Here is a 25283-nt window from a genome sequence, read left to right as displayed (position 1 = left end):
AATAGACATCAATGTCCGTCTGTGTAGGACGGATAGATGCATACATACATACATTTGTATATATACACATATGTTTATCAAAAATTTGGTACATTTCGGAAATAAGCGTAATCCCACCACTATCACACCCAATAACCAGTGGCGAACGCAGGAAAAAAAATTGGGGGGGTTTAGGTAAAAAGACAATGTTTCATTATTTTATTCAGAAATTGAAGTCTAATCTTCTTTTAATTTGGGCCATAACATTTAAAATCTCTTCCTCCGTCACGTCTATATCTCTATGGATATTCAAGAGAGCCATTCCGTTCAGGCGTGCTTCTCCAGTTTTATTTCTTAAATATGTTTTAAGCCTGCGAAGTGAGGAAAACGAGCGTTCACTTGAAGCGACAGATATAGGGATTATGGCTCCAATCTTTAAAAAACGATGCACTGTTTTGAAAATTTTTGCATCGCAACAATTCAACGCGTCTAAAAAAGGTTTGGATCTCTTTGTTTGATTTAACCAGTTCCTGAAAATATATTCAAAATTTTAGTTAGAAAATATAATCTGAAGAAAAGATTTTTAACCTTTTCCACATTCTAAATTCAGCAACGAAATCATCGGGATCTTCTACATCAGCGGTTAAGTTAAGACACTCAAGTATTTTTTTGCAAATAGCATAATTTTTTTTAATTTAAATTTATTTCACAACAGTTTGCTCATGGAACGAAAACTGAAAGTCATAATAATAATTTTTCAAATTTTTCCTGTATTATGATTAACAATAAACTCTAAAAAAAATAATAGTAACCTTATTGGTGACTTTTCAGTTCAGAACTAATTTTCAAAATAAGTCCATTTTCGACTCACAATTCCCCTTAAATCTAAAAAAACTAGTTCAGCAGCCACAGAGTTATAAGGCAAAGTTCAGTTTATATTTTACTGGGTTTTTTAATTGGCCTACATTCCCACAACTTTTTAATAATATCCAGATACAATAGGTTTGTTTTTAGTTTAACATTTTCATAGTTTCAAAAAATTAAATTCTATCAGCAGAAAAGTATCAAAATAGGCCGTTTGTGAACAAAAAAGTATCAAATCACAAAATTTAGAAGATACAATTGTATCAAAACGGCCCCCTGTTAGTGACTAATGTATTCATTTATTTTACATATTCATACATCGTCGGCAAAAAGATTGCTTTGAAAACAACAAATTACAATTTTTCAAATGACTATGTAGAATTACGCGTTGCGTTCGCCCCTGCCAATAACGCTCCAATTGCAAATCAAAAAAAGTTCATACTTCAATATGTTAGAAAGTACTGAACTATAGACTTATAATAAATCAACCAGAAATTTATTGTTCCATTTTCAACTAAAATTATTATATTCAGCGTATAAGGATAAGAAAGTTTTGGAGAGTTTCATATAACTTTTGCACCTCATACTGTTTTACTCAGAAACATACATACATATGTATTTACTGTTAGTATTCTACGCCGTGAATCAACCAGACTGCTCTTTTTTAAAAACATTTATAATATAGTTATAATTTTTACAATAACTGTGGTTTCTGAGTATATTACTATTTCAGTATAATATTATACAACAGCACAAGTTAATTTGATACTAAAATATCACGCTGCTAAAACTGTTGAACCCTTTTTATATTCGATGCTCTCTATTCACTTCAATTTGAATTGTGGGGAATTTTCTTATGTTTAAATATTAAAATTATATTTACTTAACCTAGTAGTAGTTTAAAAAAATCGTGTAAACACCAAATACAAAATTTTAAGAAAAGGATTTAAAAATTATTTAATTAGAAACATAAAAGAATTATTAGAAAATTATAGGAAACGGAATGCAGAAAATTGTCCGACTCGAAAAACCCATATAGACGGAATGGGCAATACTTTTGTTGCCAATAATAATTCATTTTTGCAAAACAAACCCAGCAAGTCATGGGTACTGAAACTCCAACACATTCAAAGGAATTTTAATAACACCACTACACACACACATACACAACAAAGGGTAAAATGTGCATAAACATTTAACTCAACTCTTCTCTCATACAGCACCCTGAATGATAGATAGAAACAACCAAAGTTCTCGTGTTTGAACAAGTTTTGTTTTGAGCTATATCATGGCTGCTTGTGAAGTATTATTTGGCGTGCTTTATTTAATTCAGTGATCTGTAGCCTAATTAATGTATAAATTATTGAAGCACGCATTTTTAAATAAGTAAAACGTAAAATAAAAGTTTTCTAAGGCCAAAATATGGAATTGAAGAGGGTGATACGGTAATACTTCATTGCACTATCAATTCGAAGCACGCAATAGAAGCCAACAATGGTCAACATCAGTGGCGAAACCATTGAATACGTAAATAATTGTTGAATATAATAATATTATCTTGCCTTAAATTCTAATTAATTTTCCACACAGATATTTCAAACCTCATATGGCGCATTAAAGGTACGCAAACTTATTGGTGTCACTTATTGTAGCAGCGTAGAACTTTCGAAGCGATGGAATATGTGCTCCAAGCAAATCCAAAACTATGGACGCAAACGCTGCTACATGGAACACAAATCATTCACACACCAGATATTACGTTTAATGTCACTTTTTTGCGTGCAATTAAACCTTTTGGTCAACACAAGCACGAGAATTGGAACGACATGGTTTAGGTGTTTTTGAAACCGTTTATTATCACGACGTGTGTCAACTGGATTTTGCCAATGAGCTAGAGGGCAAAGCAGTTTCAGTATCTTTGAGCTTACTGGCACTTGGCCGTGCCATTAGCAGCTAAAACACGGAAATTAAAGGGTAAATTAAGTGAATGTTTGTGCTCATAGAAATTTAAAAACTTTTTGTATGTTTAATTAGGAGAACTTTTTTGATTCATTTTCACCTTGTATTGAGGAATCATAACGTTGTTGTATCGCTTTACAAGGACATAAATTCACCGAATTTAGTTCAATGGAAATACTACAGCAAGAGCATGGATGTTAAGACTTGAATTACTAACTTTTATGTTGTTAAAATTCAAATTTTACTTTATATTTTATAGAAACCCTCCTCCCAGATGAATCTAGTACTAGTAAAATTAATGAAAGAACAGATCTTATAAAAACTCCGAAAGAAACCAAAAGAGTCCTCACATAATGTGCGCAGCTTACACTTCCAGACCGCACGGGGTATTTGACATTTTCCACTCTTCCTCCAGCCTTTGTCCGATAGCAAAAATTGTTCAAATATTTATTTTCACCTACTTTATACATATGTATATTGTGTAGTACGATAATATATCTATAAAGTAAATATAATAATAAACAACTAAATGGCATGATATTTTCAATAAATATGTAATATAATTAATGATTTTGTTATTAAATTCTCTTTTGGGATTTTGGTAGAACTAACCGAAAACAGAGGGTATAGTTTCTGGGCTTTTGTGGGTCGCAGTACTGAAAGTGCACGTGGAGTTTTGGTTCGCAGTATTGGGTCTTTCATCCGTGATTGTACCAATACCATTCCCCAAATTGTGCAAGAGGTATATATACATTGCTAAATGATGAATGTAATGTGCAAGAAAGGGATGAACGATCAAACGTACACAATAGTTTCGGGTACTTTTGTCAATTCGCCCTTAAGAATGGCATAGAAACTTTCATTGAAACTGCGGGTACCGCTCCCTGGCATTTCACCGGAGAATTCGCCGGTACCTGTCTTGCAGGGAAGATAGGTAAGATACAGTAGCTGAAACTTTATATATGTTTTCCGTTTTTTGTAAAAATGAGAACGGAGCTACTGAATTAGTAAAATTACAGCATATGGGCATCAATAATTATACGAGAAATTATTCTATTTACTGTTAGCGATCTCTTTTGCTGTCGCCCATTGCGTTCACACGAGCAATTCTTTTTCGACAACTCTGTTCGTGTATTTCTCTCATTCTCTTTCATATAATTTTCTCAACTTCTTGTACACATCGTTTCCAAACAAAAAAATATATTTCATTAACTAATTTTTATCGTTATTCTCCATTATATTGTATACATTAATTTTAAAATGTGCGCAAATGCAACACTGCTATCAGCGAACTGTTCCGAATAAGAACACAAAGCGTGTTGCCCGAAAACATCAGACTCGGCGCGATTCTCCTCTCCTCGTCGCCCCCTCTCCTATAAAACTAAGAATTGCCGCAACAGGAATTGCCTGTGTGAAAGGGCTCTTACCAACCATAAGAACCGTGCGGGCTGCGTTGGCAATATTGTCTCTGATAAGATTAACGAGATAACAGCTATTGCCTTTGGAGACAACAAGTAATCAGTATCATCCCACATTTGTTACCGACTGTATTTAACACATAAATGAAATGAACGTAATTCGTTTAATTTATTTAATACTATTAACGGAATTTAGTTGCATTCTCTATTATTCCACTGCAGATGATGTGTTAGGATGTGGAGGCTTCCTAAAAAGTCATGCAGAAATTGACTTTTCCAAAGTAGAAGTGAAGTTGTAAGTAGATATTTATGTTCACATGATTTGCTAATTTTGCTTACTACTTTTGGCCACTAACCTATAACTTTAAAATATTTTATTTTCAATTAGGCTGACAAGGCAAGGTTCTCTAAAGGATAAAACCGATTGTTCTCCTTCAAATGGATATTATTTTTTGCCTATTTATGATAAGGGTGAATATCTCTTACAAGTTTCACCGCCTCCAGGGTGGAGTTTCGAGCCACAACAAGTGGAACTTAATTTTGATGGAAAAAATGACATTTGTAGTCAAGGCAAAGATGTGAACTTTGTGTTTAAAGGGTTTGGTATTACTGGTAAAGTAGCACTTGCGGGCCAAATCAATAGTGGTGCACATGGCGTTAACGTCCATTTAATTTCGGAAGCTGAAAACAAAGAACGTCACGTTGTGACAAATACAAATGGAATTTTTTCGTTTACCCCTATAATACCAGGAAAATATAAATTGTTCGCAACGCATCCGAGATGGCATTTCTCAAAATCTGAACACAACGTTTTAGTGGAGAGTGGTAATACTGAATTACCTGAAAATTCCTTAGTTGTAGGGGGTTTTGACGTACTCGGTCATTTTAATTCGAATGGTCAATTAACCGGAGGGATTGAGTTGGCACTTTTCAGAAAGAAAGGGGTAGGATTATATATTTATTCCACTATTTAATTTACTAATGTTCACGATTTATTCTAAAAGCAAACACTTCCATTATTATGTGACCAAGGAAGACATGGTGAATTATCAATTAATAACTCAAATTATGAAAAACTTTCGGGCTGCCAAACTTCAGTGGACAAAAAAGGTAATTACATTTTCAAAGGTGTTCCACCAGGCAAATATTTGGTGCAGCCAATTGTGGAAAATTCAACACATAAATTACACATAACACCGATGGTCATAGAGTTGGAAGTTGACAAAGATACCCTCTTAATTAAAGATGAATTCAAAGTAAGTTTAAAAATATATTTTTTTTATTTCATAAAAATAATTCGATTATTTGATAGATTACTGGTTTCACTGTTTCTGGGAAAGTTCTTAAATCACATTCTGGATTACCTATAGAAGGTGCTATAGTATTTTTGAACAATGAAGCTATATCAAAGTCGAATAAAGACGGTAGCTATACTTTAGAAAATGTAAAGCCAGGGTATTATAAACTTCGTGCGGAATACCCACAATATCAGTTTGGTGAACAAGAACTTGATTTAAAAATAAATACACCAAATATTGCTGATTTAGTTCCTGTAGCTTATGAAGTTTGTGGAAAAGTCGTTTCCCAAAAATCATATGTTATTGGTATTACCAAGCATTCACCCGTTTTTCACACAACAGTTTCAAGCAAGTCCGAATCTGGAGATTGGTGCACATATTTATCAAGTGGAAAATATAATGTTGAAGTCTTGACTACAGACCCAGATAAAAATAGTGGTATTCAATTTTTTCCTGTACAACAACAAATTGAAGTACAATACCAACCACTCAAGGATATATTATTTTCACAACTACGCGCAATTTTGTCTGGAGAAGTGAAATGTCTTCCAGATGCTTCTGAGATATGCACAGCGGCAGAAATTACACTGAACTCATTAAATTCAGATGGACAGCGCACAGGCCACACAGAGAAGTTAAGAGCAAAAGGTAAAAATGTTGTGTGAAAATGTGTAACAAATTGTTTTTAACAATTTTGTCTCAAAAGGTGGAAAGTATTTATTCCAAGATATACTTCCGGGTGCATATGAGTTAACAATAAGTCAAGAGAATTTGTGTTTTGATTCTACTACTGTCTTCGTCAACGTGGCTACAGTTAGACAAACTGCGCCAGCATTTCTTCAAAGAGGATATGAAGTTACTATAATATCAAGCCATCGCGCTATTGTGAGTTGAATAATATTCAGTATTAAATAGAAACATAATAAATTTTTTTTAGATGAAATATTCTTACACTGACACAGTGGTTCCTGTTCAGCAACAACAATTATTAGTGGATACCCTTAAATTACTAACAGGTGTTAATACATTTTGTGTGCCTACGTTCGGCACATATAAATTTAAATTGGAAGGTTGCCATTTATATGACGAAACCCTACCTAATTCATTTAATACAGCCGAAAAAAACCCCGTTATAATAACTGCTACAGCTCATAAAATAGGAGTTCGTGTACTTTCTTCAGATGCAAATATTGATTCTCTGCGTTTAATTGTGGAATCAAAATCAATTGGCAAGCATACTGTAACACCAATCGCTGAGTCTCATAAAGTTGACGGGAAATATGCATTCCGATATGATGTTCACTTGCAACCACAGGAAATAATACATATTACACCACAAAGTGACGTTTTACTTTTTTCGCCTCAAAACAAAGAATTAATAGGGGGTAACGATTGCGTAGACGTTGCATTTAATTTTGTTGCTACGCGAGGCTTGATCATTAAAGGGAAAGTTGTACCAGCTTTGGCGAATGCTACAGTAATTTTAAGTTACCCAGATAATCAAGAACTAACTTCACAAATTTTGCATACCAATATAAACGGCGAATTCACATTCGGACCTATTGATGATAATCTCAAATATGAATTAAAAGCTGAAAAAGAATCATATGTTTTCTCTGATTACAATTGGCATACATCTTCATTTCAAGTGCATAAATTGTGTGAGATCATTGTGAATGTCAAAGATGAGGAAGGCAAAACTTTAAGTGGTGTGTTACTGTCGTTAAGCGGAGCAGAAAGTTATCGTAGGAATTTGATTACGGCAGAAGAGCCAATTAATTTCCATTCACTTTCACCATCACGTTATTTTTTGCGACCCATGATGAAAGAATATAAATTTGAACCTTCATCGAAAATTATTGATATCAAGGATGGAGAAACTAGCAACTTAGAATTTATGTAAGTATGAGAAATAAATTAGTTGGTAATTTGAATATCTGAATTGTTGTTTAGCGGAAAGCGTGTGGCGTTTTCCATTTTTGGATCGATAAATTCGTTAAATGGTGAGCCGTTCGGACAAATTAATATTGAAGCCCTCTCCGACGAAAGTTGTCAACATCAACAAGAAGAAACAACGAGTGAAAATAATGGCCAGTATCGTTTACGTGGACTGCAACCAGGCTGTACTTATATTTTAAAACCCAAAGATATTGGCAGTCCTGATTCAAACATTGCACGCTCAATTCCTGAGACCCGAATAGTTGAAATAGCAAAAACCGATATACGTGGTGTGAATCTAATCGCCATAAGTCCTATTACATTCGTTGATGTTATAGTACGTGTTTGTGCTACACTAAATGATCATTACAAAACATTTCGTATTTTTATGTACCGTAAAGGTGCATCCGATTCACCAATATATTCGCAACGTGTGGAAACCCCTTTGAATACAAAATCAAATTTTAATCCTGGCATTATGGTATTTCTTCCGCGGATCCCTCTGGATGGTAAGAGCTATATTGTGGAACTCAAATCGACGCTTTCCGATAAGACTTACTCTTATATATTACCAATGGAAACTTTTGTGGCAGACACCAGTTCAATACTTATTGAAATGAATTTCAAACCAGAGATACGTACAGCTGAAGCGGATTTGAATCAAAACTCAATTTCAGCTCTAATTTTAGTTGCTTTGGTGTCGATTGCTTTCTTTAAACAAGATATTGCTATGGACTTCTTAAACTTTATCTGGAATAAAGGAAATAATATAGCTCGTGACATTGCACAAAAGCAGGAAATCAGCAGAAAAAAGGAATTACGTAATGTCGAACCAATAAATCAAAGAAAAATTGATAAAATTGCTGATCAAATAAATTCAGTAACAAAAAAAAAAGCTAAAAGAATATGATACTAAATCAGGTTCACTTAACTATTTTCGGTTAATTGTGTACCCTATCTAAGTAAAATATTGATGCAAATTAAGTATTTTAAATTTATTATCCATTGTAAAAAGATACAATTAAACACTGTCGAAATAAATTATTTAGACCGAACCAATTATCGTTTTTTGTTTTGTTTAACAAATGCTGTTCTGTGATGAACTATGCGTTTTAAGTATTATACAACAAATATATACATAAATAAATTATCTCTTTAGTTTACTGAAATACTTATGCTAATATAAATAAATTAATTTATTAAGGGTTATTCGTACACTCCTGCAATCATTTTAATTTACGCCTCATTTCAATATTGGTCGAGCTATCTAAATTACTGTGTCTAAGATATGCTATATACCTACGTTCCGCTTGTAAGTTGCCTTCATTTTGAATTTCCAAATTAATGTTAGGTTTATTAAAACTGGTTTGATTTTCTTCTAAACTGTCGATGATTTCATTATTAATATGAGTAGTTGCGTCAGTACCACCGCTGGATTGATTATCTGAAGCTAATATTTCAGTTGATACTGGTTCCGAGTTATTTTGCTCTATAAATTTACACTGTGGGTTAACTGTAGTGCATTCAGCGAATGATTGAGCCCGTCCAAGTTTATTACGTACATTCATATATTTTTCAAATAATCCACGCCCCAAAATTCGAAAAGCCATACCACTAAGTGGATTAAGACGCGATCGAAACTCCATCTCACAGATAAAACGACGTCGACAGGCCATTGAATCCAAGCCTAAAAAGTCAAACATCAATTCGGCAATCCTGAAAAGTAAAATTACTGTAAATAAATATAACTCCGGTGAAATGCTAGACGCAACCTCAATGGCATACTAAATAGCCAGTAAAACAAATATTCTAGCATGAATATGTACTTGTAAAAATAAGAAGTAATAACATGAATATGAAACAAATTCAAATAAGTTATATCAAAATGTGTACGTTAAATTATATTCCATTCGATAAAGTCGGTTTAAATATCTGGCAATAACGCTTGTTTCTTCAAGTTAATGTCGTCAATATCAACATTTTTTGCTGCCGAAGTAACCAATTATGATCGTAGTAATTATTTTGAATATTCTCATCGTTACTATAAAATTTACTTATTTTGAAGTGTTGGTGGACAAAAAATATCTTTTGGGCTGTGACCTCGCCAACTTACCTCGCAATTAACCGCAGGGGCATATATCGATATTTTTGAGTTGTAACACTATTCAAGTAAATGAGCGATATGTATATGTGTAGATAATATATCTTTATGTACAATATATTGCAAAACTTATGTAAATATTTTTTAATGAAAATATTAAAAACAAACAAAACGAAAAGGGCCACTTAAACCTCGAACATTTTTTTCTAAGTCAGTTTACTTATAGAAATGTTAAGGCGTGTAACAAATGTCACCAATTGCAGAGTTATTTGAACATACCTATCCTCAGTTTTCCACAATGATTCGGGTTGTTGTTGTCGACGTTTCACTTTTGTAGCGTGGGACACACTCCTACGACCAACCCTGTGAGTATTTGGTGCTGTTGGTGATACCACTTCTGCAGTAGCTGTAATATCTTCGGAATACGAACCAGCGTAGGCAGAATAAGGATCAACAGTGTCGGAGTTGGAAAACGATTGATCGAAGTGTGGGGAATGATCAAGGGAATAAGGAACATGATCATTAGCAAATGCAGGTCTATAAGATAAATATGAATAACCTGTAACATATTTTACTTAAATTATTTTATTACAACTTACGGCGGGTGATCATACACAATTGACGGGGAGTCATGAACAATACCGGTAGAACATTTATGAGGCCACGCATAGCGTAAAGCTACAAATATCGCACTTCCGACGAAGAAGCCCACAACGATTAGTTTCACTTTGACCCAATACGCAATAGCGAGAGCATGCCAACCCCAAAGGTACCCTAAAAATTCGCAAAATTTTTTTTTCATAAATATGATCATGGTTTCTTTCTGCAAATGTATTTATGTAGATTATATTATTATGTTATTCTTATATATGTATGTATATTACATTCATATACATACGTATTATGTTTATTACTAAACTTTCTATACTATTTTTATATAATATAATATTTATGGTATGTGGGGAAATTATATTTAGCAGATTTTTCCAATAAATAGGTGCTAATGGAAAAACTTGTAAACGTCAATTATTAAAACAAATTGTCATTCATTAGAAAACACAGACCCCTTCTACGCCGATCGATTAATGTATGTATAAATTTTACATGCTTAAATATAATACTAAAAAAATAATAAAATCAACAAATATTTTTTATGTGCCATATAGTGGTGTTCACTAATGTATTTGTTCTATTATCAAACACACATATGTATGTATGTACATATGTTAAAAAAGTACCACTCACTTTCACCTTTTATATTGATACGTGGATAAATTTATACCGATCACCTGTAACTTGCGATCTGTGAAAAAATATATGTGCATATACATATGTACACTTGTAGCCGTAATAAACAAACTTAAATGAAAGTAAGGTAAAGCCATTAACGAAAGTGAAAAGTGATAATTCATGAGCAAGAAAGCTTTAACTTTTCCTAAAACTTATAATCGTGACACAATATTTACAAATGCATCGGTATCAAAGTATTGATGTTAATTTTCAATATATGTACATACAAATATTTGAATATGGATCATTGATATATGTACATCTAATTGATAAAGCCATAAAGCCATAGTCCATACTGAAGCTGAGTATAACTATTACGAAAAAAATGGAAAGTCTCCATATTAGACATTAGGCGGTGAAATATCGTAATAATCTATTAAGATATCTTATATTTTGATTTATTTATATATACGAGGTAAATATCTTTGCTCTACAGAGAGGTTATGTTCCGATATTATCCGTTATCACTTATATTATGTTCAGGCAACTATGTATAAGATTATGAGTCGTGACTGTTATTCTGCGAATAGAGATTCATTCCGTTGATTGGGATGATCGGGGATTATTAAATCGACGCTTTATCATAGTAATAAAGCGATATGTTTCAAAACACGTTATACCACGTATATGTTCTTGAATACGATGTTTGTGGTACTTTTTATATTTGGCGTCGATTACATTGCATTTACAAACTGCACCTTACCTTTTAAAAAGTTTTTACAAAGATTAAATTTTTTAATTATAATTAACTGTAAAATTGTATCACATAATGACGAAATCAAGGTAAACAAAATGAAAAATTTCATTTTTTAATTTTATTTCTGAGTGTGCGTACCACTTTAAAGAAAATTATAATTGTGGAAGCACATGTATACATATGTATGTACATATATTATAACAATTATTTCAATAATTTAGACCATGCGTTATATATGTATGTACATATATTATAACAATTATTTCAATAATTTAGACCATGCGTTATTCGATAATATTAGTAAATACTATTCATAACCACTCGCATGTTTAATTATATTCATACAAGTAATTTCTTACATAATTTATGATGATGATGATGTTTTCTTGTCCTTGCCTCAAACTGTAAGTCTGTATTATGGCTTCTTTGCAAAACCTGACTTTTTTCAGATTGTAACGAATTTTCACCATGCACAATTGCAAAATATACAACGACGGTTAAAACCAACAATAAAATCCTATTCATTTTGTTAAACAAAACTTTCCGTATCTCTTATACTTTTATTAAGCTTTTACTCTGACTTTTTCAATGGCAATAGTCACCACTTCACTGACATCCGGTAAGGAAATGCAATTTGTTTTTATATCCGACAGCATTTACATAGAAATATTTAAGCCACATGTGATAATTATGCGTCTAATTGTTAACCAAATAAAACATGTTCATACATATGGCCGCTTATGCGATGGCGACTCTGTGCAGCTCGGACAAATATTACACAGCGTGCGGAATTCATCAGCGATACACTAAATGTTAATAGGTATAATTTACTTTCTTGTTGTTGTTATTTTAAGTATTTTTATATTCTCGCAACAAGTTGCTAAGATCGTATAATAGTTTTATTCACATAACAGTTGTTTGTAAGTCCTAAAACTAAACGTGCTAGATATAGTGTTATATATATATACCAGACTGATCAGGGTGACTAGTAAAGTTGAAATCCGGGCATTTCCTTAACAGCAAAAAAATTGGGGAAATCGGTCCCACCTACAAAGGTTATGTTGAAAACTGCTAAAAATGCTTTAACTCAGTAAGGACCTTATTATAAAGATGGTACAGAAAGGCTGCACTCAAATTGGTATACACAATTTTAAATGGCCGTGCCTCCGCACTTATGGCTCAAAAATCATATATCCGAAACTACTCGACCAATTTCAATGATTCGACCAAATTCAACGGTTCATAATATCTTCCTAGCTTCCCAATGAAATGTTGTGAAAATAGTCCAAATCGGTTCACAACCACGCCTATTTCTCATATACCAGAACTTTGAAGTCTGCCTGAATAGTTTACTTTACAATATACAAAGTAAGCACTAGTGAGGATATTGGAACAGAACTTTGCACAAATACAGTATTTTTAGTGCGGCACCGCCCTTCCAAAAATCGCCGTAATCGACCATAAGTTTTCATATATCGAACATGAACTCAGTGCTTCTAATAAATTTTTTACCGAAAATATAGGTAAGTCTCTCATATATTTTAAAGCAATTCAGAGGGAATATTCTCCTAATTATATGTCTCCGTGCCAAAAATTAGTGAAATCGGGTCATAACTTCCCCCCCATATGTACCTAATGTTAGTTTTACATATGTATACTATTCACAATGGTAAAAACGACTCAAAGGACAAATTTTAGACAAAAATGACAATACAAATATATACATATGTACATATGTTTGTTGTTTTTACTTTGAAATACATTTTAATTTATTAAATAACACGTAAAGCATAGACGAAGGTCGAAACAAAGGGATACAAAAATATACATATATATAAATAAAAGGTGTAAAATATAGATTTATACCCAGTTTTATTTATTTAATTCGCAAAAAGTTTTATGTTCGTACGATAAAACATGTATTCTGCATTTTTTCTATTGCAGTTTGCAATTGTTTGGCTCTTGACGTTTGTATTCAACGCCTTTGTTATATGATTTACATATGCAATCCATAAGTGTAATATCATACTTTTTGTTCGCCTCCATAAGATATAGAGGGACTCTTTTAAAATTCTGCCTCGATAGTAAAATTTAAATTTTGTATTATGTCCTGACCAAAAAGTTCGATTTATGGAACCAAATTTGTATGAAAGTTGCGAGGTATGGAGACCTTCGAGTTATAGAAATTCGAGTTAGGGAATGAAATTTGTATGAAATTTGGATCCTAAACGCTATTGCCAATTCAAGAGTTCGAGTTATGAAGATCTTCGAGTTATGGAAGTTCCCCTATATGTTGACAATTGAGTGTATATAAGATAAAAATATCTATATAAAATTACTTGAATATATCCCCGAAAAGTGTTATATGCAATTTTGACGGCAACACAGCGCTTTCCCTTTCCTCGTTGGCCCATTCATAAAAACTACGAACCTCAGTACATACAGAAGAAAACCTTTGGTTTGTTTACATTACTTTTCATCTTTTTCAACACCACAGAGGGGTACTTGATTGTGTGCTACGCTGTTTTTGCTACAATTGTGGTAATTAGGTTGTTGTGCTAGCATTTAATCTTCACAAAAATTTTCAAATATTTCTTGAATCCCAAATTTAAAAAAAATTCATACCTGGGTTGGTAATACTCCATTTGGCCCTTTAATTTTTTTGAAAATTTGATATTACCAACCAAATTTTTAACAGGGCGGCGACCACACATCATTTTAAGCACATCAACTTTTTGTGTATTTCCCATAGATAATTATTTCCCCCTTATTTAGTTAATCTTTTAATTTTAGCTTAATGTTCGCATTTACAGTATTTTTTGGATGAATAAACCGTGGATACTTAAATTTATTTTATATATAAATATTTGTACATAATTTCAGTAAAAACTAGCAAAAATAATTTTTTTTTTAATTTTGTGACAGAAAATGTGGTCAAAAATAACTTACCACAGAGAATTACTTGTATGAGAGTTGTATTTTATTTTCACCACTTATAAAATTTCTTAGCTACATCAAAGTGTATTCAACACTTTGATCTACATTAAATAATTTTTTTGCATATAATATAGCACACATTGATGTTAAAATCTTCTATAAGTGAAATATAGCATAAATAAATAATTTCGCTTTATGTAAGCCAAGATGACGGCTATCTTACCACCGAGAATTCCCCACGAAAAGGGTTCTCTACTGTTTGTACTGTGTGCCGAAGTTTCTGTGTGTAAATACAGTCTAAATCAAACATATGGATGAATTAATTATATACTATATAGTGTGTGTTTATTACAAATTAAAATATTAGCTATAGGAGCGTTTCTCATAAACAAAAAAGTGGTAAATATCACCATTCATAATATAACGTTATAGTACTAGCTGTCAGTAGCTAAGTCTTAGTACAAATTGGAAATATTCTTCTATTATATATTAAGTTAATAGAAGTTAGAGCGTATAGCGAATAGAATTATTAAATACAAAAAACTATAAGATGTCTGAACCTACCGACCACATAAAATCTTTGGATCCCCAAGCACCAGTAACCAGAAAAGGTTATTTGATATCAATAAGAAGTGGAGAACCGATTGATATAAAGGATTCTGATGTGGTTTGTTAGAATTTTATTTTGTTTTATAAATTTTTATAACATGATCATTCCTCTAGCATGGCCGATGTCGTGCCGTTACTGAATATGACAAATTAAATCGCATTGGTGAAGGCACTTACGGCATAGTTTGTAGGTATAATGCACAAGTATATGTAAGAGAATTTGATTTAAATGTAGAGTCTGCTAACAGATCGAGCCAGAGACTCACGAACGAATAGCATAGTTGCTTTAAAGAAAGTACGAATGGATCAAGAAAGAGATGGTCTACCTATCAGCGGATTACGAGAAATAATGATTCTTAAAGCCTGTAAACATGAGAATATTGTAAATCTTCTTGATGTAGTAGTGGGAAAAAGCTTGGAAAGGTATGCACATCTTTAAAATCATAAAACTATACTTATTTATTTACATTTTCAAAAAGCATATTTCTTGTTATGGAGTATTGTGAACAAGACTTAGCATCATTACTCGACAATATGGTGCAGCCCTTTTCCGAGTCGGAAGTCAAATGTATTACTTTACAAGTTTTACATGGATTGGAGTATATGCACTCCCGATATATAATCCATCGTGATTTAAAAGTGTCTAATTTGTTAATGACTGACAATGGATGTGTTAAAATAGGTAAATGTCTCCTGTTGGCGTAATCTTGCAATGATTGAATAATTTTCATTTACTCAAATAGCTGACTTTGGTCTCGCTAGGATTTATGGTGAACCAACTACACCCATGACCCCACAAGTAGTAACTTTATGGTACCGTTCACCGGAATTATTATTAGGATCGCCAACACAAACAACATCTGTGGATATGTGGGCTGTTGGCTGCATTCTAGGTGAACTTTTGTCTCATAAGCCGCTCCTACCTGGTAATACAGAGCTCGGGCAATTAGATTTGATAACAGATTTACTTGGAACTCCGTCAGAGAATATATGGCCTGAATTTCTTAAAATGCCAGCATTGGAAAATTTTACATTAAAACAACAACCCTATAACAATTTAAAAACAAAATTCCAGTATTTGACTGTAGCCGGATTAAGACTCTTGAACTTCTTATTTATGTATGATCCCAAGAAACGTGCCACCGCGGAAGAATGTTTGCAAAGCAGCTATTTTAAGGAACCGCCTTTGCGTAAGTTTTTTAAGGTTAATTATAAATTAAATGAGAACAATGTTTTTACAGCATGTGACCCAAAATTGATGCCAACATTTCCTCAACATCGAAACCTAGCACAAACGAAGCAAACCACTGGACACCAAACTGCCGTTGAACTGCCAACAATATCGGCAATATTAGGTAGCATATTAAAGAAACGTCGTGTAGATTAAATGTTTCTAATATAATATATTTGAATAATAAAGTAAATAAAATATAACATTACATTGCATATTTTTTATAAATAAGGTCGGTCCATCGGTGTATTCTTTGCACGCTTATCGCGTGATCTCGGGAACCAACGATGTTTCGTAGTATAAGTGAGTTGCATAAGCTCTTGACGCGCTATTTCAGGTGTCTTTGTTTTAAAAGCGCTAATTGTATTTCCTAAGTATTTGTCGTTTAACAAGGTTTTATCCTGACCATGAATCGGATATGGAATTGGCTTAGACCGTTCATATGGAAAGTCTACCTCAGGATGCCATGCGACGCAAAACGCTCCGTTATTAGTAATTGCTACTTTGTTTACTAAACTATTACCACCTAATACATTTTTTGATGCTACATTTCCTGAAGTAGAAAACCGACGAACAAATGACGAGAACATCTTTAAACAAGTTAACTAGTTTCTCCTCGTTGACGAATTAAACTCACATCCAAGAAACAGCTGATTAAAGCAGATATCGACTAGATAATGAAATATCGACAATTTCGATAACAACTATAAGTGGAATATGTCATTTCTCACTAGGTGAGACGGTGTTTATGCCGGGGGATATTTGTTGATTATTATCGATAACTAACTATTAAAGTGTATGGCGCTGTGTGCACATAATTAGTGATTTTGGGGAAAAAAAAAACAAAATAGGCTAAATTTTAAAACAAAAAAATGATTTTTTCTAAATATATACAAATGTATAAAATTGCTAAAATAAAAAAAATATCCGCTTGTACTCTCCCATGTTTATTCATTGAATAACGAGCGTAAAATGGATTTGCATTTCGTGTATGGCGAAACGGTTATATTATTTTTGCAATTTCTTTTACATTTCATTTAGGCGGTTCCCCAAAAATTTTTTCATTTGCTAACTTTTATCCTCAGACTCCATTTCCTTTATATTTATGCTATCTTATGGAAATTGGTTAGTTTAAGATATTTTGTTCTTATCGTTTGTATCGTATTGAAGTTTTGGGTAGGTTCAAGTTGCAAGGGGTGTATCGACTTTCAAAGTGGTATTTAATTTAAATATTATTTTAAAAAACTATCTATCAAAGATTAGCGCAAATTTGACAGATAAGAAATAAGCAATATCTGACGAGGTTCCTGAATTAAATTGAGCACAAATATATTAATACAACGCTAAAATTTTTAATTTATTGTTTTGGTAACCCTTACAATTCAGAAGAAGTTTGTTTTGCTGAATTCTGCTGAATTCAAGTATAATTCAAAAATCCGTCAGCTCAAGTAACGTCGATTTTAATAAGCTTCGTTTGGTTATTTTGTTCGTAGAAAATATTGTCAATCATTGTACTAGTACTATAAAGTTGCGGTGAAGAGTAAAGATACTTTATACTATTGAAGAAGACAGTGAAATAACACTTATTTTGAATTGAAGATATTTGAAGTCATACAAAGAAAATGGATCCTTTTACCCAGGTAAAATATTCGTATATTATCAAAGTCTAATATGTATGCGTGTGTGTACTTCCACAATCAATTTATTGCTTTAAATTTTATACATAAATATACAACTTTAGCGAATGCTTGAGAAAGCAGAACAACGTAGTAGACTTTTGGGTATAAGGAAGACAAGTAAACATCCATTTGTCGAAAGTGCCGGAGACACTACTATATCGAACGATGGAGGAGTTTTGGAAAATAGAACCCAAAATCTAACTCAACAAAAACAATCATTTCTATCACAGGAGTTAACTGTTCATCCTATAGTAGCGGAATCTTTGCAAGCTACAACACATAAAGGAAGCAACACAAGTGGTGAAAGCGCCTTAAGTTGTAATAAGTTGGAAGTCATTGAAAAGCCGGTTAATAATGCTTCTAGTTTGTCAGCAAATGAAAATAAATTCCATCGCCAGTTTTCTGCGGTAAATAAAGAAAATATGGATTTAGGTATTGAAATCAATATAGTGACAAACAAAGACATGGAGGTAATTTGATATAATTCTAAGTGTATTATCTAGTATTAAGTATTTTTCTGATTTCGCAAAAATTATGTATTTAGGTTGAGGTCCAAATTGAAGAGCAAAATATTGCTGATAATGCTGCAGAGGTTAACCGTATTAAAAATGCTTCGGAACAACCTTCAGCTATAATTCGTGATACTTCCCGAAGTCGTTTACAGCGTCTTGGTGCTCTTTATGCTAACCCGAATGACCTTTCTTCGCCAATACACCGGACTGAGGGGGATTTCCATTCTGATTCTCTTGTCGATGATGGTGATGGGAAAAATACTAAACGTCCAAAACAACGTTTAGGAAAATTAGTCGAACTTGCGAGTTCAATTAATCAGTGGGAAGATGACACTGCTCATCATGACCCGTATACATTTAAATCGGTACCGCCACCTAAACCAGATTTACCAAGTAGAAAAAAATCAAATCCACAGGTGGCTACTTCATTTAACATGAATTTAACAAACAAAACATACAAAGAAGTACACGAACAGACAATCTCAGATCAGTTGTCGATTGAAAAGAAACCAGCGAAGATCACACAACCACCATGTAATACAAAACAATTGTCATGGGATCCTATATTGGTTAATTCACTTGAGGCCCAGGGATTTCAAAGATGTGATTCATCTGTGGTGAAACTTGCTTACGACTACTCCAAACATGAAGAAACCAAACCGATAGCAAAACAAGGAGATGATATAAAAAGTACCTCCCATCAGCCAAAAGTTGCTAAGTTGGCGAGCACATTTTCGAAAATTTTAGAGGATAAATATATTACGGGTGACAATAAGGAACGAAAATTCGCAAGTGTTAATGTTGGTTTAGTTTCTGGACGAACAGCAGCTTTTGAGAAAAAAGTAAACGCTAGTCAAGAAGCACAGAAGCAACAAAAAGATCCGACAGAATTGTCACTTAAGGAACGAATGCAATTATTTGAACGGAACAAAGGAGAAGCCCTTATTCCGAAAGCTGCCCTAGGAATGGCTCCATCTATAAGCAAAATTCAGAGCGACCATATTGTGCAACACAAAGGAGAAGGTGTTAAAGGTGAAAACAAAAAATTCTTAATTTTTAATATCTAATGTTAATATTATATCTTACAGCAACTAATTCCGACAACTTATTTCCAAATGGAAATTTGAATCTTAAATCTGCCAAACCGAGCAGTGCAAGTAAATTACGCGAAAAAGTAGCTGCGCTTACTTCAGGCACATTCACAATGGCTGAGAGTAAAATCAAATCTGATATACAACAGCAACGTCATGAAGATATGCAAATTATTGCAAATCGTTTTTACAAACAGAAATGTATAAATGATAACATAACTGAAGTACTTGTAGTTAAAGGACCACTATTGGATGTTCCTAATGCGAAAAATAATACTGCATATACACCACCGATACATCTTCCATCGCCACCACCACCACCACCGATGCCCAAAGAAAGTTCGATAGTGAAAAATAAACGGCATTCTCGTGAGAACAGTTTTTTTTATTGATATATATTATTTATATCTATAAAATATTTTAATTTTATTCACAGCTAGCGAGGTTACTAAAGAGGAAAGCAAACGCGCACGAAAATCGGCCATAATAACAACGCTACAAGAGGTTGATGTAAATCGTATTTATCCCGTACTTTCAGATTTGGAATCGAAAAACTTGGTTTCGGAATCGGATAGAGACAGTGGTGCCACTACAGCAACTATGTCCGGTCATAATAATCAAGATAAATATTCTCAGATGACAACTAAGGAACGCGAAACTGGCAATTTAGATAGTATGAATAATGATGGAAGAGATGGAAGGTGGGCTGACCGTCTTTATTCATGTTTACTATGTTTGTTGTGTATTGAATAAACATAATTTTTGCATAATACTCTACCTTCAAATTAAAACTTTAGCTTTACATAGATTAGTTCATAACTTAATACTAAATAGTCTCAGTTTAACCGTTCCCTAATAAATTGTAGTTCAATTGAAATTTTGTATTTCTTTTCAAATCATAATATTACGTTATTGCTTGTAGTGACATGTATTCAGAGGAGGCAGATGACAGCAGCATAGACATCTGCAACATCAGTTTGGGACGTGAGATAATGCATGCAGTACAAAAAAATGACGACCACCGACAAAAACATCAGCGAGATAAACGAATTGGGGTTTGTACATACCAAATATTGAAACCGAAACCTTTATATAAGTTTATCATATTAAAATTCATGCGATGAAATAGGAAGAACCTTATGCTGATAACGAATATTATGGCTGCGAAGATAGCTCGTTGAATTCCTCTGAAACCTCATTGGGTATTAACGATTACTTGGATGAAGCTTTGGTCGAAGATGGCAATGACGACGTCACACAGGACAGCGATGATAATACGTACGACTCTGAAAATATGTATCTTCAATCAAAAGAAGTAAGTATTTATTAATAATTCATGTTTGTAATTAATAATGTTTATTAATCATTTAGAACAAAGGGACAACTGCTTCCAATAGCTTTTCTTTCCACAAATCGTCAAAAAAATACAAAAATTGTAAAATCATAACAGAAGAAAACAAGATATCACCAATATCGAATTCAACAACTGCATGCACGTACATGACACAACCGGTGAAATCTGAAATGAGTATTAATCGCGAAAACGACAACAATATGGTCACCTTGGTGCATACAGTCAGCTTTTACAGACGACAACAAAGTGATAATGTGATTATTTTTCCTCTTAATTTTCAATAATTACGTAAACATATTCAAAGTATACTAATTTTTATAGAAAATTGGTATTTCCTTGCATAATCAAAACTAACAAAAAAAAAATCATATATTGATGATCTAATGATTTACTTTCTTTAAAGAGTGCCAATTCTACTCCAATACGTAAAGTATGTAAAGAACGGAAGGTCTTGCGCTCCGATATTAGCAATGTTACTTCAGCACCAATGAACATTGAGCATAAAAAGAATGAACGTGAAGTCAAAAACGATGATACATACGTTGTGGAGGAAGTTGAGAAACAAGTCAACAGTTTAGATGACGAAATAGATACAGATGATACTCATTTAGTTGAGGAAAAAATCAAGAAACTCTTGGACGAAGTATGTAAGCAGCAGACGGTGATTGCACAAACCAGTCAAGCGCTGAACTTATGTGCTGCTACCATTGAATTTTCGGGTTCGACCGAGTCGGTTGAGGGCGAGCGACATTTGCTTGTAGCAAGTAAGTTAGTTATTGTTGTTGCATCGGCTGCCTATATTCCCAAAATGATATTGACTTATTGATGACTTAACATTCAGTGGCCGTTTTTATTCGTAGTTCGAAGTTTTTAAAAATAACAAAAAAAAAAACCATATTCACAGCTCATCGACGTCAGGCTTGTTTAGATGAAATACAACGTTTACGAGTAGAAAAGTGTTTGCGACCAGTAGGTTCATTGCGAGATAAAGGACGCCTTACTGTTAAAGAAATAACAATACCATTGCGACAAGACTATATACGCAAACTTGCTGCAGACACAATTTCCGGTCATCATTTAGTTTGTTTGCTAAAATACAATGAATATGTTTTGGCGACCAAGACAGTACCTACACTTCCTGGCCTCCTAGCCGTAAAATTTCCCGATGTTTTGACAATGAATAACGTGTATGCAGATTTTAGGGTATGTTGTATGGTGGTTATTTGTAAATGAAAATTTTCCATGATCTTGTTATATCAACATCTAGATTACCCTAGAAATTTACGGCATGACGGCTCAGCGAGAAGTTTTGCCTCACGAGGTAAAATATCATATTAATTTGAATAAAAAGTGCGGCATAAAAACACCTAAAAAAAAGAGCAGTGAAAATCGTTTAGTTATGCCCCCAGTACAAAGCCCAGCGGGACCAAACGTCGTACGCACGCCGGCACTGGTGCAATATGGTTTTGCTATTTTTTCTTTACGTGAGATACAACGTACCTCGTGGACGTTAACACAGGTATGACTTATTTTTATATTTTTTTCCTGATTTTTTTTTACGTTTCCATTAAAGGTTCTTGGTGTAAGCCCATTGGAAGGAGTTGTTCATATGAAAGCTAATTGTGAATTATCTGTTTTGGTGGAACATCGCGGTTTTCTAACAATGTTTGAAGATATCTCTGGTTTCGGAGCTTGGCATCGACGTTGGTGTTATTTGAATGGTAGTGTACTTAATTATTGGAAGTATCCGGATGATGAGCGTAAAAAAACGCCTATCGGCACCATCGATTTGTATGCTTGTCATACACAAAAAGTAACCGTAGCACCACGTGACATATGTGCCCGTCTTAACACAATGTTGCTTGAATTTGAACGACCCGCAAAAGAAACCGACGTTGAGTCACTTATTATTGTACCAAATGGACGCAATACAATTGTGAGATACCTCCTTTCAGCTGATACAAAAGAAGAGCGAGAGCTATGGTGTGCTTATTTCAATAAAGTCTTACTATTGTTGCGAGCTTGGGGACCGCCGCAATGATTATCAACTAGCATTTCTTGACTTCAAATTACGAGAAATATATTTTTATTGGCATATATATTTTGGGGATATTAGGTTTTTCATTAAAATATTTAGTTTTATTCATTTTGTCTAACTGAACTATGAAGTGTTTGATCAAAATTGAATGTAAATAATCAGATTTAAATTAGTAATACCAGTGCTACAATAATGATTTATTTTTCTTACAAGAGTCAGCAATCTTTATCCACAATTCACATTTTATTTCGCTTTGTCGAAGGAATTTTGTGGTATACCAATTTTTGCCATCCCTTTCGATTTCAAAATTTTGCTTACGACTTTAAGCTATTAACGCTTTTATTTCAAATAATTCAGTTATGTGCTGTACTGTTTCAGTAGACAAATAGTATGGTATATTATGACTATATATTATCTTGTTTTCATTTTGTATAAAGATAATTTCTATTTTGCAATTGCGTAGAACTTACTTAAAAATTTGAGAAAAAATTGTTTCTAAATATTTTTACAAATCTATAATTTAATAAATAACTAAATTTATTTTTATAGTTTTCTCGATTGATGTTCTAAATCGTTTAATTTAATAATCATTTAATCGTACTATTTTTAGTTACCTATGTCGCTATGTGTGTAACTAACATTAACTTATATAAATCATATTAATAAAATGTAAGTTTATGAAAATAATAATTTTTATTTAAGTTTTGTTTTTGTAACAATAACGCATGCCAATTTGAACGTACTAAATAAAAAATATTTTGATAATGGGCATAAAGATATTTAAAACTTATTCATTGTTATTGGGCCTAATCATTGAATACGTTTCGATTCGATCGAAAAATTTTACGCCGGAATCATTGAAACCGCATCGAAAATAAAATTTACATTGAACTGACTGAACTTGACTCGAAAAAATACATTCCGCGGCTAATAGATGTCGATAATTACGAAATCATTGAATCCGCAAAATCGAAAATTTTGGCCGAATTCTATCAGTTGATAAGTGAGTTGCGGAAATTTAAAAGAAGTAAACCATTTGGAAGATTTATGAAACAATTAGGCTGCTTTCGTAAACGCAATATGCAATGCATACATACAATGTACAATATTCGCAAACGCCAATGTATTATTTTAGGCAAAGTATTGATAAAAAAGTATTGATTCATAAATGCATAACAGACCTATTTCATGCGCATGAGTTGTCAAATTGTGCATGAGTTTTATTTTTCATGCATTGCAGTAAAAAGAAACGAATGAAATAATTAATAGAGAAAAAAGAAATATTTTTAAAAATTGGGGTCCCGCCGATAAATGTTAATATATTATAATTACAGGTAAAATTTTTCTATCGAAACGGATTCAATGATTAAGTGCAATATATATGGTTTAGTGCATGGTGTCAAACAATGTCATACGGACAACATTTCGCTGATACTCTTGGATAACAGATAATTGTATCTTCTGCAAACTAATTTTGAAGTATGTGAAGGAAGTATGAAAATCATACTAGGTCTGTGGGAGCTAGGGGAAGTAATTATCCGATTTTACCCATTTTTGGTACAGAAGCGTATTATGCTTATATATAAGTTCTGATATCAGTTTTTAATTTGAGTTAACATCAACAAAAATTATTTTAAGCAACTGATCAACTCCAGTTTTGGGTTTCGATACGTTGAAATATATTTATATATATTTTTTTTTTTGATTTATTTGTAGAAGTTTTCACTTGAAGCGGATCTTTGAAATTTTTTGGAATTGAACTAATATTTTTTAGACTAATATATGTGCATATATATATTTAATATAAGAATTACTGGACATCCGTTGAGAACAGATGTACTCTGTCTATCGATCTATATCTATATTGTTTGGGTAAATAAAGAGTGGTTTGAAATATCTCGGTTAAATACTTTTTTGAAGGAATTTTAAGTTTTTCCCATATGTATTTCTTTGGCTTAATTTTAAGAGTGGTTTGAATAACTCGGTTAAATACTTTTTTGAAGGAATTTTAAGTTTTTCCCATATGTATTTCTTTGGCTTAATTTTAAAATAAAATAACTTGGCTGTAAATTCGAATTCCAAACCTACATTTCTCAATGTATTCCTACAAATATGAAAGTACTTTATTTCAGTTTAAAACAATTACCATAGAAGTAATATTTAAACTGTGTATTTTCATTAAAATTGAATACTATTTATATGCATATATACATACGTACCTAATTTTACAGTATCGTTTGTACTGACATATTTTGGGAATGCTTAGGTATAGTGCATGTCGGACGACG

General features: G+C 32.8%; 5 protein-coding genes across 5 annotated transcripts; 3 read left to right on the top strand and 2 right to left on the bottom strand.

The window, feature by feature from the left end:
- The first annotated feature begins 4291 nt into the window (after nt 1-4291).
- Nucleotides 4292-8515, top strand: LOC105221453 (BOS complex subunit NOMO1). Its single transcript, XM_011198467.3, has 7 exons — nt 4292-4515; nt 4609-5164; nt 5225-5476; nt 5533-6166; nt 6225-6403; nt 6456-7417; nt 7472-8515. Exons 1-7 carry the CDS (start codon nt 4370-4372, stop codon nt 8364-8366), a joined length of 3624 nt encoding a protein of 1207 aa, XP_011196769.1. The 5' UTR covers nt 4292-4369; the 3' UTR covers nt 8367-8515.
- Nucleotides 8437-13102, bottom strand: LOC105221454 (uncharacterized). The gene is made up of 4 exons (XM_011198468.3): nt 11904-13102; nt 10157-10331; nt 9837-10094; nt 8437-9172 (listed from the first exon to the last, which is right to left on the bottom strand). Exons 1-4 carry the CDS (start codon nt 12067-12069, stop codon nt 8683-8685), a joined length of 1089 nt encoding a protein of 362 aa, XP_011196770.1. The 5' UTR covers nt 12070-13102; the 3' UTR covers nt 8437-8682.
- A 1503-nt stretch (nt 13103-14605) lies between these two features.
- LOC105221451 (cyclin-dependent kinase 10) lies at nt 14606-16701 on the top strand. The gene is made up of 6 exons (XM_011198463.3): nt 14606-15148; nt 15205-15277; nt 15339-15513; nt 15570-15772; nt 15834-16280; nt 16332-16701. Exons 1-6 carry the CDS (start codon nt 15032-15034, stop codon nt 16475-16477), a joined length of 1161 nt encoding a protein of 386 aa, XP_011196765.1. The 5' UTR covers nt 14606-15031; the 3' UTR covers nt 16478-16701.
- LOC105221452 (39S ribosomal protein L42, mitochondrial) lies at nt 16474-17004 on the bottom strand. The gene has a single exon (XM_011198466.3). The coding sequence runs from the start codon at nt 16909-16911 to the stop codon at nt 16543-16545; it is 369 nt and encodes a 122-aa protein (XP_011196768.1). The 5' UTR covers nt 16912-17004; the 3' UTR covers nt 16474-16542.
- Nucleotides 17005-17736: 732 nt separating this feature from the next.
- LOC105221450 (anillin) lies at nt 17737-24705 on the top strand. Its single transcript, XM_011198462.3, has 12 exons — nt 17737-17961; nt 18063-18470; nt 18545-19544; nt 19601-19972; nt 20040-20304; nt 20526-20658; nt 20733-20918; nt 20975-21211; nt 21361-21721; nt 21862-22160; nt 22225-22476; nt 22531-24705. The coding sequence occupies exons 1-12, from the start codon at nt 17944-17946 to the stop codon at nt 22996-22998; spliced, it is 3999 nt and encodes a 1332-aa protein (XP_011196764.1). The 5' UTR covers nt 17737-17943; the 3' UTR covers nt 22999-24705.
- Nucleotides 24706-25283: the final 578 nt, after the last annotated feature.

Source organism: Zeugodacus cucurbitae, chromosome 6, assembly GCF_028554725.1.
Source record: "Zeugodacus cucurbitae isolate PBARC_wt_2022May chromosome 6, idZeuCucr1.2, whole genome shotgun sequence".
NCBI lineage: Eukaryota > Metazoa > Arthropoda > Insecta > Diptera > Tephritidae > Zeugodacus > Zeugodacus cucurbitae.
This window is presented reverse-complemented; position numbering and strand designations above follow the sequence as displayed.